The sequence below is a fragment of the Mus caroli genome, unplaced genomic scaffold (assembly GCF_978045245.1).
Source record: "Mus caroli unplaced genomic scaffold, Mus_caroli_1 scaffold_3, whole genome shotgun sequence".
NCBI lineage: Eukaryota > Metazoa > Chordata > Mammalia > Rodentia > Muridae > Mus > Mus caroli.
Window position 1 is genome coordinate 134,134,734 of NW_028227258.1, and position 15,224 is coordinate 134,149,957.

Genomic DNA, 15,224 nt, shown 5'->3' on the forward strand with positions numbered 1-15,224 from the left:
CCTCTTTCATGTCTTGCCTTCAGAAACTAGAGTCTTCTCCTTTCTCCTCCTCCTTCCACATAAAGGTTTTTTGAACTGGTCGATCCTTCTAAGAACCAACTCTTGCTTCCACTGTTTTTTTTCCCTGTTCTGCCTGTGGTGTGTCTGAGCACTATTTGTGAGTTCCTTCCTTCTGGTATCTTTAGGTTTGCTTTGGTCTCCTTTGTCTGAATCCTTAAGTTTTAAATATAAACTGACATTTTGAGACCTTATCTCTTTTCTAATGAAGGATTTATAGCTATAAACATCTCCCCTTTGTACTGTTTTTGCTAATTCTTATCAATTTTGATATGTTCTTTTATTTTGACTTTTCTCCTCCTCTTCCTCCAACAGGACCTCACTATGTAGCCCTGGTTAATCTGGAGCTCACTTTACAGACTAGTCTGTCCTCAAATAGAGACATCCTCCTGCCTCTGCCTCCTTAGTGGTGAGATTAAAGGTAGGAGCCATCATACCACCCTGAATTCTTCCTTTAAAAACACTTTAAATTTCATTTTAAGCGAGCATGCAGAATGATAGCTTTCATTATACATGACATCATCAGACTTCCTTCTCATTCTCTCTCCCTTCTCTTGCTGATCACCCTCCTGATGCCAAACAGAGACCAGGCTACTTTCACATAACATACATTTCTCTCTCTCTCTCTCTCTCTCTCTCTCTCTCTCTCTCTCTCTCTCTCTCACTCACACACACACACACACACACACACACACACACACATACACACACACCACAGGGTCCTCCTATGTAGCTGTGGCTGACCTAGAATTTACTTCCTAACCTTGTTGTGGATGGGCCTGGTGCTGTTTGTAGGTTGATGCTAATTCTGCTCTCCGGGGAGGGGCTGAGGACAAGGAGTGAATCATACTCAGGTGACTTCTTGTGAACCAATCCCCAGTTGGAGAGGGGACAAGAGGAAGCAGGAGAGAGTTAGGTCCTCTTTTGGATGAGGATAGCGTAAAGACAAAATGTAATTACTAGTGTCTCCCGTTTTCAGTGGTGGATCCATCAGGATTTACCATTGGAGATTTAGATTAATAAGGCCTACAAGATTAGGATTTTAGTTATTTTACCCAGCACAATTGACAATTGAGTTACCACTGTTTCTGAACTAAGTCTGTGTGGCATTTTCCTTCACGTGGTAGTTCGACTGGGGTCAAAAGAGAAAGGTATGGCAGCAAAGTGTGGGTTTGCTAGAGTGTACCACAAAGGTTGTGGGGGATTTGAAGCATGGTGCTGGCATGGAAGCAACCTGCCAGTGTGAACTTAGTGAGCTGGGTTGAGATGTTTTGGCCGGAGAGAGTCTCCACGAGATAAAAACAGGTCGGCCATTGCCCACTAGTGCATGGCTGGCCAAGCTGCTAGGGCAGAGGCACAAGCGCAGGAACGTGCTTGTTTGTTTTGTTTGTTTGTTTTGTTTTGTTTTGTTTTCAATATCTCCTGCAATACAACCTAGACTGGTCTTGTGCTTACGACAGTTCTCTTTCTGTCTCCCAAGTGCTGAGATCACAGGTGTAGGCTGCTGCACCCAATATACCAGCTTCTTTAGTGTAGTGTTTTAGAAGCTATTCCCTTCTTTTTTATATAAGTTTGTACACAGTTCTATGTTTTCAGTTCTTTTGGGTGTAGACCTATAGGTGGAATTGCTAAATTACATGGCAACTGTATCCTTAACTCCCTGAAGAACAAGCAGATTGCTTTTCAAAGTGGTTGTACTGTTATTTACCCATCAACATGTATGAGGGCTCTGTATTCTCAGCAACATGGACAAAGGTTCTATATTCTCTGAAATACAAGACACCACCATTGATTATAGCTCGCCTAGTAGGTGTAAGGTAGCGCCTCACTGGAGTCTTCGTTTTCCTGATTACCAATAATGTTTGATGTCATCTGGTGTGGCTTGGCTTTTGGAATCTTCTGAAGGGTCCTTTCAGAGCCTTGCTCATTAAAAATCTTTTAATGGTCAATTTGTTCAAGGACTCTATACAGACTGTAAATACAGCCCTTTTTGGGTCTAGGATTTGTGAATATCTCCTCCTCTTTTGTGGCTTGTCTTTTTACATCCTCACTGACATCCTTCCTGTACTCTTACATCTGATGAATGAGCACTGAGATGCTACAATGTGACTTATTCTCTGGGCTGATTTTCAACCAAGTGCATCATATAACTTACAACTTTAAGCCTGCTAGAGCGTTAGTTTTGTGTCTTGGTGGTTGGATGACATTTATCACTAGGTTTTAGGTCTAGTGGGATGTCAAAGTGGTTCTCCAACTGTTTGTTATTTCAGTTACTTTACCCATATCTCACCCTAGACACCGGTGATCTTAAAACCTACAGCATGTCACGTCCTAGAACAAGGCTCTTCATTGCTCTCAGCAATCAGAGACCTCTGTGGTGAACTTCTACCCAAAGGCTTCTGGGTTTATCTTAGTGGTGATGTGGACAGGAGACAGAGCTCCTGATTCTAGCAGTGCAAGAAACATAATCTTGGCTCCACTTTCATCCTTCGTTATCAAGGTCAGAGTTGAAAAATGTGAGATCAACTCACACCCATCAACAGAGGGAATATGAGGAAGTAGTTTAGCTGAACAGGTAAGTCTCGAAAGAAAGATATTTTAAAAAGCATTCAACATCCTTAGTTTTAAGATTCCAACTTGGCTGGTCAGAAGAGCTATCTTCAGGAAAACAAACAGTAGATGCTGGAGAGCATGTGGAGAAAGAGGAAGCTTTGTTTCATGTTGGTGGAATAAACTGGTACAGCCACTGCGGGAATCAGTATGCAGGTCTCTAGGAAACTAAGCCTGGATGGGTAGCACATCCTTTGCAGAACCTGGGAAGCAGGAGGGCAGAAGGAGCTCTGTGAGCTAAAGGCCAGCCTAGTCTACACGGCAAGTTCCAAGCCAACCAGGCTAACATAGTAAGATCATGTTCCCAAGGAAAAAAGAAAAGAAAAGAAAGAGAAGGAAACTGAAATTAAACTACGATAGGGCTCAGCTGTACTCTTGGCTAGGCAAAGAGCTCTGTTCCACCACACTGATCCTTGCACATCCGCATGCATTTCTGCTCTGTTTGCAAGGACAAGCACGTGGAACTGACCAGATGCCCATTGACAGATGAATATGTACATGTCTACAAAACAGAATTTTATTTAGTAATCATGAATGAAGTAATGACATTTGCAGGAAAATGGATGAAAAGGGAAATTATTATATTAAGTAAAGTAACCCAGACCTAGAAAGGCAAATACCATATGTTTTCTCTCATGTGTGCATCCTAGATTTAAACATGTATTTGTGTGTATACCTGTGGGGTATGAGTACAGAAACTGAAAAAGAGGATTATGGGAGAGGAAGAAGAGTCTTATGGGAATGGGGAATGAGAAAGAGGGCATGAAAATATACGGGCCACGGATGCAAAATAAAGGCTACTATGGCGAGGGGTGTAGGGGAGCAGGAGGCTGGGTGAAGGGGATGGGGAAGGGGTTCAATAGCAACACAGCATGTATGTGTGAAATACCCATGCCTTTGTATGCTAATTTTGGAAAGCAACACAAGAAAGTGCAATACTGTCTGCATTTCTGAAGATTTGATGCTGTTCGTTCAAAATGAGCATTAAGGGAATCTATACAGAAATGGCCCCTGTGGGATAGTAATCGTTGGTTCCAGGATACCTTTATGTTGGGGTGCAGCCGCATCAACGTCCGCTTGCTGTACTCGCTGTTGATCCCGAGGGCTAGCTCCACCTCTTTGTAAAGCATTATGAAGATCCGCACACCTTGTTGCTGTCATGAGAAAGCAGGAATGAGCTCTTAGACAATTATGACGTCCTTTCCTTCTCCTTTTCCCTGTGTTAGATGTCCTTTATTCTGGAAACTGGTATAAAAACAGTTAGCAAGCAGGCACAGAATGACACACATGATAGCAAGATGCAAATAGAAAACATAAAACTTAGGTATGGTGGCAAATACTGGTCATTGGAGCACTTGGGAGGTGGAGTCAGGAGAAACTGGAGTTCTAGGCTAAGCTCAGCTTCAGAGAGAGTTCAAGGCCAGCTTGGGCTATATATGATGTTATCTCAAAAGATAACTACTCCCTCCACCTTCATATATGTTCAAGCACAAAAGTGTTGGTAGTGTACTAATAATAAATCCAGAATGCAGAGACCAATGCCTGAAAGTGTACAGTAGCTATACCTTTTTGAACACTACCAAGCACTTGTCACCCAGGAAAACTGTGCCCTGAGTTTTCGAAGCAACATCTAGTGCCAAATGTGGCCTAAATGTCTCAGGGCAGAGTTCATATAGAATTTTTCTTTCCTGAAAAAAATATTAACATGGAGAAAACATTTCTAAATCCTCAAAGATGAATGTGCTAGCTCTTACCTCACACTTAGATACTGAATGACTGTGTCACTAGCAAAAGGAATTCTCTGTACCAGAAGCTAAGCGTAACATAGACACAAATTAACACAGATCTGTCCCTAGATGGTGGGCCAAAAGAACACAGCCGGAGCTGTTGGGACCCATTTCACTGTCCTAAACCAGAAAGTATCTGGTAAACTCCTACTGACCTGTGCATTCTGACCAACAAAAGCCATGTGTTTTCACAACACTACAACTTCAAACACCATGAGAGTCCATGCCTTTAGGTGGTAGGTAAAAGGAAGAAATATAGTTTCCCACTGTTATTCAGTCAACATGATATAGTACGTGAATTTTGTATAAGACTACATCATGTCGCTGGTTAGTTACAACTGAAATGAGTCTATGGTTTTGGAAGAACAGTAGATTTACAATCAGGAGTTCATTAGGTCTATTAGAAAATACACCCCCCTTTTTCTGGAAAGATAACAACAGCAAACAAAACCTCAAAGTAAAAATTAATCTATATGGCACACCCATTTGCACGTGCATGCATATACACATATGAAATTCTGCTTCTGTAGTTGGCACCTGGATTTGGGAACTTTTTTATTGCTCCCTGTATCTATTCAATTACTATTACAATCAATGAGAAAGTACAAGCTGACTTGGCAGATAAAGATGCCTGCCACCAGGCCTGATGAGCTCAGTTTGATCCCTAGAGCCCATGTGATACACACAAATACATGTCTACTTTAAAGAACAATGTGTTAGAGAGATCGCTCAGCAGTTAAGAGTATGTTGCACTGGAGGGAGAGAATTTCCCTCCCACAACCCTGACCAGACAGCTTACAACCTGAGTTGCAGGGAATCTGACACGCATCTCGGGCCTCCACAAGCACCATGTGCATGCACACATGTTCACACAAATAAGCATAATTAAAAATTAGAAATATCTTTCTATTGAATAAAGAAATAAGCACATAAAAATATAGGGAAGAAGGGAACAACTTGATTTCTGATGGTCTGGCCAGGCAGGGCTCTGTAATAAAACACTGGTTGAGGGGTCAAAAGGACAGTCAGATTGTATTATTTTTCTGTCAGCAGCCTGTCTCTCTTGAACATTTTCAACTTTAGCAGTGAACTATGGCCAGTGCTAAGAAGAGGACACTAGGGGGAAGTACACTTGAGTTTAGCTCTTGAGTAAGCAATGTATGGTTATACCTGATGTCATTCCTCATAGTTCATTTAGTTCAAGTGGATGAAATCCTGCTTTTGCTTTTAGGGAATGTTTCTCTAATTCTATTGTGTGTAGCGGTGCAGGTGGTATATGTGCAGCACTCGGGCATCCCCACGCACAGGAGACCCTCTGTGTGAACAACAGAGAAAGGCTCTGTGTGCCTTCCTCTATCCCTCTCTTCCTTATTCCTTTGAGGCAGGTCTCTCCCTAAAACTGGAACTCACTGTTTGGTGAGGCTGGCAAGCTCTGAAAGCCCAGCCATCTTCCTTTTTCTGCTCCACACCACGGGGGTGATGGAGACACACTAAACTGCACCCACCTAGTTCCGTGTGGACATGGATCTGAAATCAAGTCCTCACAAGGTTGCAGCAAACATTTTTAACCACTGAGACATCTCTCCAGGCCTCCAAATTCTGCTTCTTGAGTTTAAAACATAGCATTCAGGAAGGTCTATATTTGCAAATGAAATACTTGGCCTAAATCCTGCAGTTTCCTACTTACCTGAATAACTGATAGATTTTTACATAATGAAGATGTTAACTCTAATAGATTGCACTAATACCTTCCAATTATTACACCTGGCATTTTCTTTCATCCTATGTCTTTTCTCACTTGATTAAAGTGACTCTAAAGGAAATACAATACAAAGTCTGCCTGCTTTTATCTTAAATACCAATGACTAACAGGAAGTAATTACACAAATGTGATTTTTAGTGGGCTTATCTTACATCCTTATGCTTATACCTACAATAAATGGTTAATTCATGGCAGATTCCCATGATAATAAGGCAATGATTTCTTTTCTTTTACAAGCTGTATTACAACACAGTCACAAACTATAAATGGTGAAGGAAAATCATTCCTTTATGGTAAATGCATTTGCTTTGTTGTAATTGAGCAGGCTTATAAAACTATAGAGTGTATTTCAGTAAGCCAAAAGCCCAATCTACAAAACACAGATGCTAAGTCTGTAATTTAAAAAAGGAGTTTGAAGTAGCCTTCCTGTAGGCAAACAATGGATGTACTGAGACCATAAATCATTAAAACAAACCCATTCATAAAAGATTAAAAGAAAAGAATTACCTCAGAATAAACCTAACCATATAAATCAGTCTTTTACAATGAACACTAAGCAATTAATTACAGACAACACACTAAAGGTGTGGCTTAGTTGGTGGAGTGCTCGATTCCATTCCAGTGTGCATAAGCCAGGCGTGGTCGTGCTTGAAGCAGGGGGGATCGGAAGTTCAAGGTCAGTTGTATAATGAGTTAAGTATCAGCCTGGGATCTGTAAGACTGTGTGGACTATCAGAAGGAACTGAAAAGGTGGAAAGATCTCCTATGTTCCAGGATTGGCAGAATTAATTTTGTGAAAATGGCTGTGTTCCCCAAGATTGCCTACAGGTTCAGTATGATCACTACAGAAACTCTAAGGACATTCTTCACAAGATATTAAAAAAAAAAAAAAAAAAAAAAAAAAAAAAAAAAAACCACACACCTAAAATTCATAAAATTCACAGATGCCGAAAAGACCTCAATAAGCAGACAAGGCTGAACAAGAGACCAATGCTGAAGGTATCACCGTGCCTGACTTCAGGTTATACTACAGAGCCACCGAAGGAACAAAACCAGCATGGCACTGGCCCAAAATCAACACACAGATCAATGGACTAGAAGAATAGACCCAATGCTACATGGTATAGCTCCCTGCTGTTTGACAAAAGGTAAAAAGCAAAACAAACAACAACAACAACAAAAAACCCCAATGTATTAGAGAAAAGAGATCCACTTCAGCAAATGGCCTGGGGAGTGGGGTCTCAACATGTAGCGGAATGAAACTACACACTGACCTTCCTCATCCTGCACCAAGGTCACCTCCAGACCAGTCACGTGAGGCAAGCCTATAGTCCCAGCAGCTGGGAGGCACATGAAAATGGATCTCTGTGGGTTCAAGGCCAGCCTGGTCTACACCACAAGTTCCAGACTTTTCAAGACTATATAATAAGACCCTTTCTCAAACCACACATACATGTACCCACAGCCACAAACACATAAATACACACATATACACACAAGGGACCTTTGTGAAATAACATTTTTTTTTAATCTTTGATGAACTTAAAGCAAACAGAAAGTTCTAGAGAATAGCCTTCCTGAAAGGTGAGTTTTGGTAAATGTGTATTTGGGTCTCCTTCCTAATTAATTTTTCATCAGATACAGTGGCACAACATGACAAACACAGGATTTTTAGGGGCTTTGGATACACAAAATACACATGAAGACAATGAAAAGAAAAATAGAATGAAAATCCAAAAAGACCCCTCTCATAGCCACTATCTTCTCTGATTATTCAAAACAGCATGGCTCAAATATTTCCAAAGCACCACCAACTTGGCCCACTGTCTGCCATTACTTTATACAACCCCACCCTAGAGAAATAATTCATTGCCAAGAACTTCTGGGGGAAGGGGGTCCAATATGGTAGGAAAATGGAAAACTAACCATGAAAGAAAAAAAATTAAAGAAAAAAAAAGCAGAAATCATATCCTCATGATTTAAATATAAGGAACAGTGGACCACCACAGCACAAATGCCTATGTATTTTTAACCAGTTTTGTTTTGTCCTGGGAGTTATCCATACAACCCATCCCAGCCTTCAGCTTAGGATCCCACTGGTTCTCTGGGTAGAGGAGTAGGAATCTATCTCCCTTCCCTGGTGTGGACTTCTTTCCCATTGACAGCTGACTATAGCTCCAGGAGTCTTGTGTCTTATGGTGCAGAAGAAGAAAAAAAAAAAAGTCAAATTGATAACAAACTCAATGTGAAGGCAAAACCTTTATCTGATTGTTGTCAGCTTCTTGCTCTGAAAAATTCCTTTGATGTCAGTCTCATATTCCTAAGACTGGAACCTGCAGTGGCAACCACAGTAGCGACAGATTTGCTCTTTTAGGCAAGGACCTAAGAAAATTCATTTTAGGAAAGATTCCTGCTATTATTATGCTTTTCCTGTTATCATTAAACATATATATAATCTTTCCATCCTCCACAGGATCATTCGCAGGGCTTGATCCCTAGTGCAGAAATAAAGTGGAAGGGAGAGACAGAAAGAGGAAAGAAGGAAGAAAATCAGAGGAAAAAGGGGAAGGGGAATGAAAAAGGGGAGGAAGGAGAGAAGGATGAAGGGAGGAAAAAAGAGTTGAAGTTCCTAAATCCAAGTATCCAGCACCAATGCCACATCTGCAATGAGACTCCCACATCGAAGGCTCGGGGTCAATCATGGAGGAAGTGTTAGAAAGATTGTAGAAGCCAGAGGACCAGGATGTCTGCTGAGAGACTATGAGGAATCACAGCATTCATTTATCACATACTCCCTTATGATCAGCCATGCTCCTAAACATGGGGAGGTGTACTGGTTGGTTTTGGGTGTCAACTTGACACAGGCTGGAGTTATCACAGAGAAAGGAGCTTCAGTTGGGGAGATGCCTCCACGAGATCCAGCTGTAAGGCATTTTCTCAGTGCTCTGGGCTGGTTCTATAAGAGAGCAGGCTGAGCAAGCCAGTGGAAGCAAACCAGTAAAGAACATCCCTCCATGGCCTCTGCATCAGCTCCTGCTCCCTGACCTGCTTGAGTTCCAGTCCTGACTTCTTTCAGTGAACAGCAATGTGGAAATGTAAAACCCTTTCCTCCCCAACTGCTTCTTGGTCATGATGTTTGCGCAGGACCAGAAACCCTGACTAAGACAGGAGGCATTCAACAAACTCATGTGACTGAAACCTAAAATAAGTGAATTCCCAGACAAACACCTTAGGCAGGGTCTCCCAGTGTGAGTGAAGGTTCCTGGTCAAGCCCTGAAAACTTTGCAGACATAGGTTCTTAAGGGGGATTAGGAAAGGGGCTGCTTTATAGAGAAAAATTGGGAGAATTCCAAATCCTTTCATGAGTAGGAAGTTGGTTGGTAAGGCTAGGCATGAGCCTAGGATCCAACAGTAAGAGCTGGGATGGGCTGAAAAGACATCCACTGTAGGCTCTGTGGTGACTGTGCCTTACACAGATACACTGAGCAAGCTATTTAAGGACTATGTGAATAGAACTTCTCCGGCTCAGAGTTTCCTGTTTTATGAATGCAATAGATGATTCTGCCCACAAAGCCATGCTGGATGAATAGCTGGGTGAATAGCTGGGTGGGTAGAAGAAAAGTCCACCTTCCCTTAGTATCGGTGATGAGGTCTGTGTAGTGATGCCTGTGGAAACTTTTTTGGAAGGTATGGGGAAGGACAATGGAAAGAGGGAGGAAAAAATGGGGGGAACAGGAGGTAAAGAGTTAGTGAGAGAAAGGAGATAGGAAGGAGAAGGGTGTGCAGACCACTAAAAGGAGAAATGTGGGCCCGAGTGACTTAAGACATCTGCTAGAACATGCTTCAGAAAAGGGGAGAGGGGACAAAACAGATTCAAGGCAGAGGGAAAGGTTTAGCACTCTCTAATTAAAGGATTAATAATAAACCCAGGCTTATTCTAATTTAATCACATAAGCAGAATTCATTAGCAATATAAATGTAGCTACACTGCTTCAGCTGTTTACTTTATATAACAATCACAACACACTCAGCGTTCACTCAGAATCTATAGGCTAGTTTCACTGTAAACTGTCCTCAGACTGAAACCAAACCCCATACTTCTTAGCATCTTCCCTGATATTGTGTGTGTCTGTGTATATGTAATGGGGAGTGTGATATGTGTGTGTGGGGTGGGAGGACTGTTGATGTGTGTCAGTGTACATGTGTGTAGAGACTGGGGAAAGATAACCATGTCCCCTTTCTGTCACTTTCTACATTATTCCTCTGAGACAGGATCTCTTTTTTAACCCAGAGCCAGGCTGGCGGCCGACAAAAGCCAGCAATGTCCCATCTCTATTTCAGACAATGCTAAGGTTACGGGTGCACATGAGCATACCTGACTTTTTATAAGGTACTGGAGATTCAAACTCAGGTCTACACTGAGCAGCAGAAGCTCTTACATGCTGAGCCATCTTCCTACTCCACCCCCACTTTTACTCTATATTATTCTCTTTCAAATGAATGGGGAAAGAGGAAGTCCCCCGATCAAGTGTGAGCCGCGAATTCTGTTTGTGTGTGTGTGTGTGTGTGTGTGTTTGCACATGTGCATATGCTGGTGTTCAAGCTTTAAAGCAGTAGTTTTCAACCTGTGTGTCATGATCCCTTTGAACAACCTTTTCATAGGGATCACCTAAGGTCATCAGGAAAAAGAATTATGTATATATGTGTGTGTATATATATACATACACACATATATATTTACATTATAATCCATAACCCATAACAGTTGCAAAATTACTTATGAAGTAGCAATTAAATTAACTTTGTAGTTGGGGATCACCACAACACAAGGAACTGTATTAAAAGGTTGCAGAATTAGGAATGTTGATAACCACTAAAGTAAAAAGCTATCAGTACATTACCCAGGCTAGTCCTGACATTGCCTTACTGCCTAGGCTAGCCTAGGCTAATCCTCCCTCTACCTCCTAAGCATTGTCATTAGAGGTGTGTGCCACCACAGTTGGTTTTATGTGCCTTGGGATAAAACCCAGCCAGTGCCTCGTGTAAGCTAAGTGATCCACCAACTAAACCCCATCCCACGCCTCCATGATGGATGGTAAAACAACTGTGTGAGCCCATCTAGAAATACTCACTGCTTTCCGTTTGAGGATGCAGTCCAGCCTCCAGCGGTTGCCTTCCACCACTGGGCGCTTCAGGAAGATTTCTGGACTTAACCTGAAGTCACAAAACCAAAAGGAAAGGGATTGAAACAAAAGAAAAAGGTTCTCTGTCACAGAGACCAGTGTTAGTCATGGGCCACTAAGTCTACTGCGGGGGGGGTGGGGGGGGATGTCTCTAGGCTGCAAGGCTATGAGTAATTTCATAGAGGAAACTTTGTCCAATTAAATTCAAGAAACACACCCATAATCTCAGCGTTTGGGAGATGGAGGCAGGAGGGCCGCAAGCTGGACACTGCCCTTGGACTACGCAGAGAGCTTGAGACCTGTACCAAAATAAAATGTCATACACACACACTTACATATGCACACGCACATGCACACACATCAGAAAAAACGACCTGCCCATGCTTGCAGCTGTAAGATGGATGCTGTATAGGGATACTTACTAAATTCTAAGGGGATAACCAGAACCTTGAAATCTCTAGGCCACTTTCCTAATCTTAGGATTGCTCAACTCTGGGTATCTCATTAAAAGAGACAACCTTCTCTGTAAGTGGGTATTCAACTATAGCAAGCTGACACATTTGTGCACATACTGACTTCCAGTTACAAGGAATTTCTTGGTTCCATGGGGACCTGGAGCTTGCTGTGGACACTGATGCTACTAACTTCTGTAAAGGTCAAAGTTATCCCTTGGACACTTCTGCCATGGTAAGTCCAGCCACAAGGCAGCTAAGAATACCAACTGAGTCACACTCCCCACACTCCCCATTGCTAGGGTCTAAAGGCAACTCAAGTTCAGCCTACATTTGATGTAACTCCTCTGAAATGAGAAACAATAAGAAAAACATCTCCTCTCCCCAGAAATGGGAGGCCTGGTGGAGCAGGAGACTGCAGAGGATTAATCTCATGGAGTTCTGTATGGGAACATGGGCCTCCAAGAGGACCTCTGCTTAAGGAAAACCAGCAGGATTTGTGAGAGACAAAGACTAGAAGAAATCATTTGTATGCTCCATTTTATCCATTAAAAACAAAAACAAAACCAGCTTCAGGAGGCAGGAAGAGCCAGAAGAACTGGTGTGAAATGCTGTTTTCTGGACAGAATGGGACCACTACACTGATGAATTCACAGCAGTGGTATCTGTGGTGGTGGGTGGTGATTGACTGGGGGCAATCAAATCCCAGTAGGGGGTCAAGGTTGGGGGTATCAGGAACAAATGCTGACTACCAGCTGCCAGCTGCTATGTGGAGAGATTTTAGGGACGGCTTCTATTAGTTTGACAAGAATTTGACATTGGGCTAGGACAAGGAAGTAGGCTCAAGATGATTAGAGCTGAGTAATGTGTTCTTTGTATCTCCTTGAGTCTTGGTGAGACCCTGAATACAGTATCATGGGACCTTTGTTTATGCTTTGTTTGTTCCTTAACTACTTTGTCTTTGACCAGAACTGGCCCTATTCCTTGCATGTACCTAGAAAGGTATAAAAGCAGACTAAAGAAAAAAAAAAACAAAAAACCTACTTCAGCTTCAGAACTGGCTGGGGTCAGTCTTGTTCCAGTGTTGTCTAGTTGTCTTTTTCTTTTCAATCCTCACTCCCTCCCTGGAAACCCAGTTGACTGACTGAGCTGGCTTGGTCACTGCTGGCTGCTGGGGTGTGGTCCTTGGAAAGCTGGCAAAGCTCCAGAGGCTAGTCCTACATCCCACATCCACACATCCCACATCCATACACATTCTCACAGACAACAGCAACTGGACGCAGCGAGTTGAAAGCAAAGGACTTGAAGTTGGGAGGGGGACATGAGGACAGGTTGAGATGAATTGGAGTGGGAAATATAATAAAAATACATTGTCTACATGTATAAAATTCTCAAAAGAAAATATATGTTAGAAAATAAAACCTTCATATTTTATAAAAGAATAAAAAAACTTTCTACCTAAAAGTTAAAAGAAAGTTATTCCTAAAATTTGAAAAGCAAAGTACTTAATATTAATTGAAAAAAGGAGGAAAAAATAAAACTGGAACAAAACATGCAGAGAGCATTAACTGAATTCAATATTCACTCACAATCAAAATTCAATATCTACTCATAGTCAAAATTCAATATCTACTCACAATCAAAATTATTTTCTTATAATTTTTTTAATTTCACGTGCCTTGGTATGTTGTATATATGTATGTATGCATGTATGTATGTATGTATGTATGTCTGTGTAAGGGTGTCAGATCCTCTGGAAGAGGAGTTATAAGTATTGTGAGCTGCCATGTGGATTGAACCTGGGTCCCTTGCAAGTGCAATCATTGCTCTTAACCATTGAGCCATCTCTCCCCTCCACAATCAACATTCGTAACAAGGTACAAATAGAAATGAGCTACTGACTGGAGAGATGGCTTAGAGGTTGACACCACTTCCTGTTCTTGCAGAGGACCTGAGTTCAGATCCCAGCACCCACACTGGAGGGCTCATAACTGTCTGTTACTCCATCTCCAGGCCATGCAATACCTTTGTCTGGTCTCTGTGAACTCCTTCCTTATGGCATATATGTGCACATACACATAAATAACTGTTAATAAAAAATGAAATGAACTTGCTCAATAAAGAGCATGTGTTCAAAATGTACCCCAGTGTCATATTACTATGGGGGAAAAGAAAGACATGGAGAGCAATACTACCATGACAACTCATTTTATGATGGTTCTAGCCGATGCAATAAGGCAAGAGACTAAAATATAAAGCAAAGCAATTTGAGAGGCAGCAATTAAGTCATCTTCATTTATAAGTCATGTCATGGAAGGAGAAAAATCTTCAAGAATCAACAGAAAGGTTGCTAGCAGTGAGTGAACTTAGACCTGTCACAAGATATGAAGTGCATGCACAAAAGCCTACAGTTACAATAACATTAAACATTTGAAGTGCTTATTAATGCAATTATCAAATTGTACTTATAGGAGCCCTGTAGAGGTTGATGAGATGGCTCAGTGAGTAATAGCACTTGCTGCTAAGCCTCAAAACCCGAGTTCAATCCCAAGGACCATGCAAGTTGTCCCCTTTCCTCCATGCGGATGTCGGGCATATGCATGCCCAAAATGTTATTTTATAAAGAGCCCTATGCAGATCAACACAAAACTCCACTAAGAAAATTTAAATGAATTCCAAGTAATGAGAATCAGGCAATACTCATTAACTGAAAAGTTCAGTGAAGGGTACAAAAAACAATTTGAAGCAGTGTGGAATCAGTACTATGTTTATTGGTTATTTAGACTGGAAGGAAAACCTGGAAATGGGATTAGCACAAATTGCTCCAGAGAACTCTAGTTCCAGCTTGGGGAGGCTAGGGCAACAGGAGAGAGTATACCGGAGATTCCAGCTGGAGCAGAACTGATCCTGAGAACAAGATGTAAGTCCCCAATGGCTCAGCTCCTTACCTCACAAGGTTTCAGAGTCACATGTCAGAGGAGCGTGGGTGAAGACTCCCACTTCCAGCTAGGGTACTAAAAGGGGAAGCTGGAAGAAATTTGAAAACTGTTGGGTGACCATGAAGAGTGGCGGGGAGTGGGGCTCAGGAAAAGCTGCTTATGATCTGCTGGCTCATTCACAAGCTGTCCCTGTGGGGATTTGATCAGCAGCAAAGGAGTTTGAGGAACTGAACTTATAGAGCGCAGTCATACCCGAGAAAGACCATGCCACAGGTAGACCACCAGGTAGTGTAAATATATAAACCAGACAACAGCAGAGCTCTGGGAATACAACTGGCATTAAAATCCCACCCCTGGACAGATGGCTGTGAGCCACCTTGTAGTTGCTGGGAATTGAACTCAAGACCTCTGGAAGAGCAGCCAGTGCTCTTAAC

At 42.0% G+C, this 15,224-nt stretch overlaps 1 protein-coding gene across 3 annotated transcripts in view; it reads right to left on the reverse strand.

Moving 5' to 3' along the window:
* Pld1 (phospholipase D1) overlaps window positions 1–15,224 on the reverse strand; it is a 191,949-nt gene that overhangs the window by 58,039 nt on the left and 118,686 nt on the right. For all 3 annotated transcript variants that reach the window (XM_029475235.2, XM_029475236.2, XM_021157475.3), the window contains 2 exons: window positions 11,349–11,430; window positions 3,711–3,821 (listed from right to left, as the gene is read on the reverse strand). In XM_029475235.2, the coding sequence (XP_029331095.1) occupies window positions 3,711–3,821; window positions 11,349–11,430 (193 nt within the window). The remainder of the gene's footprint in view (window positions 1–3,710; window positions 3,822–11,348; window positions 11,431–15,224) is intronic.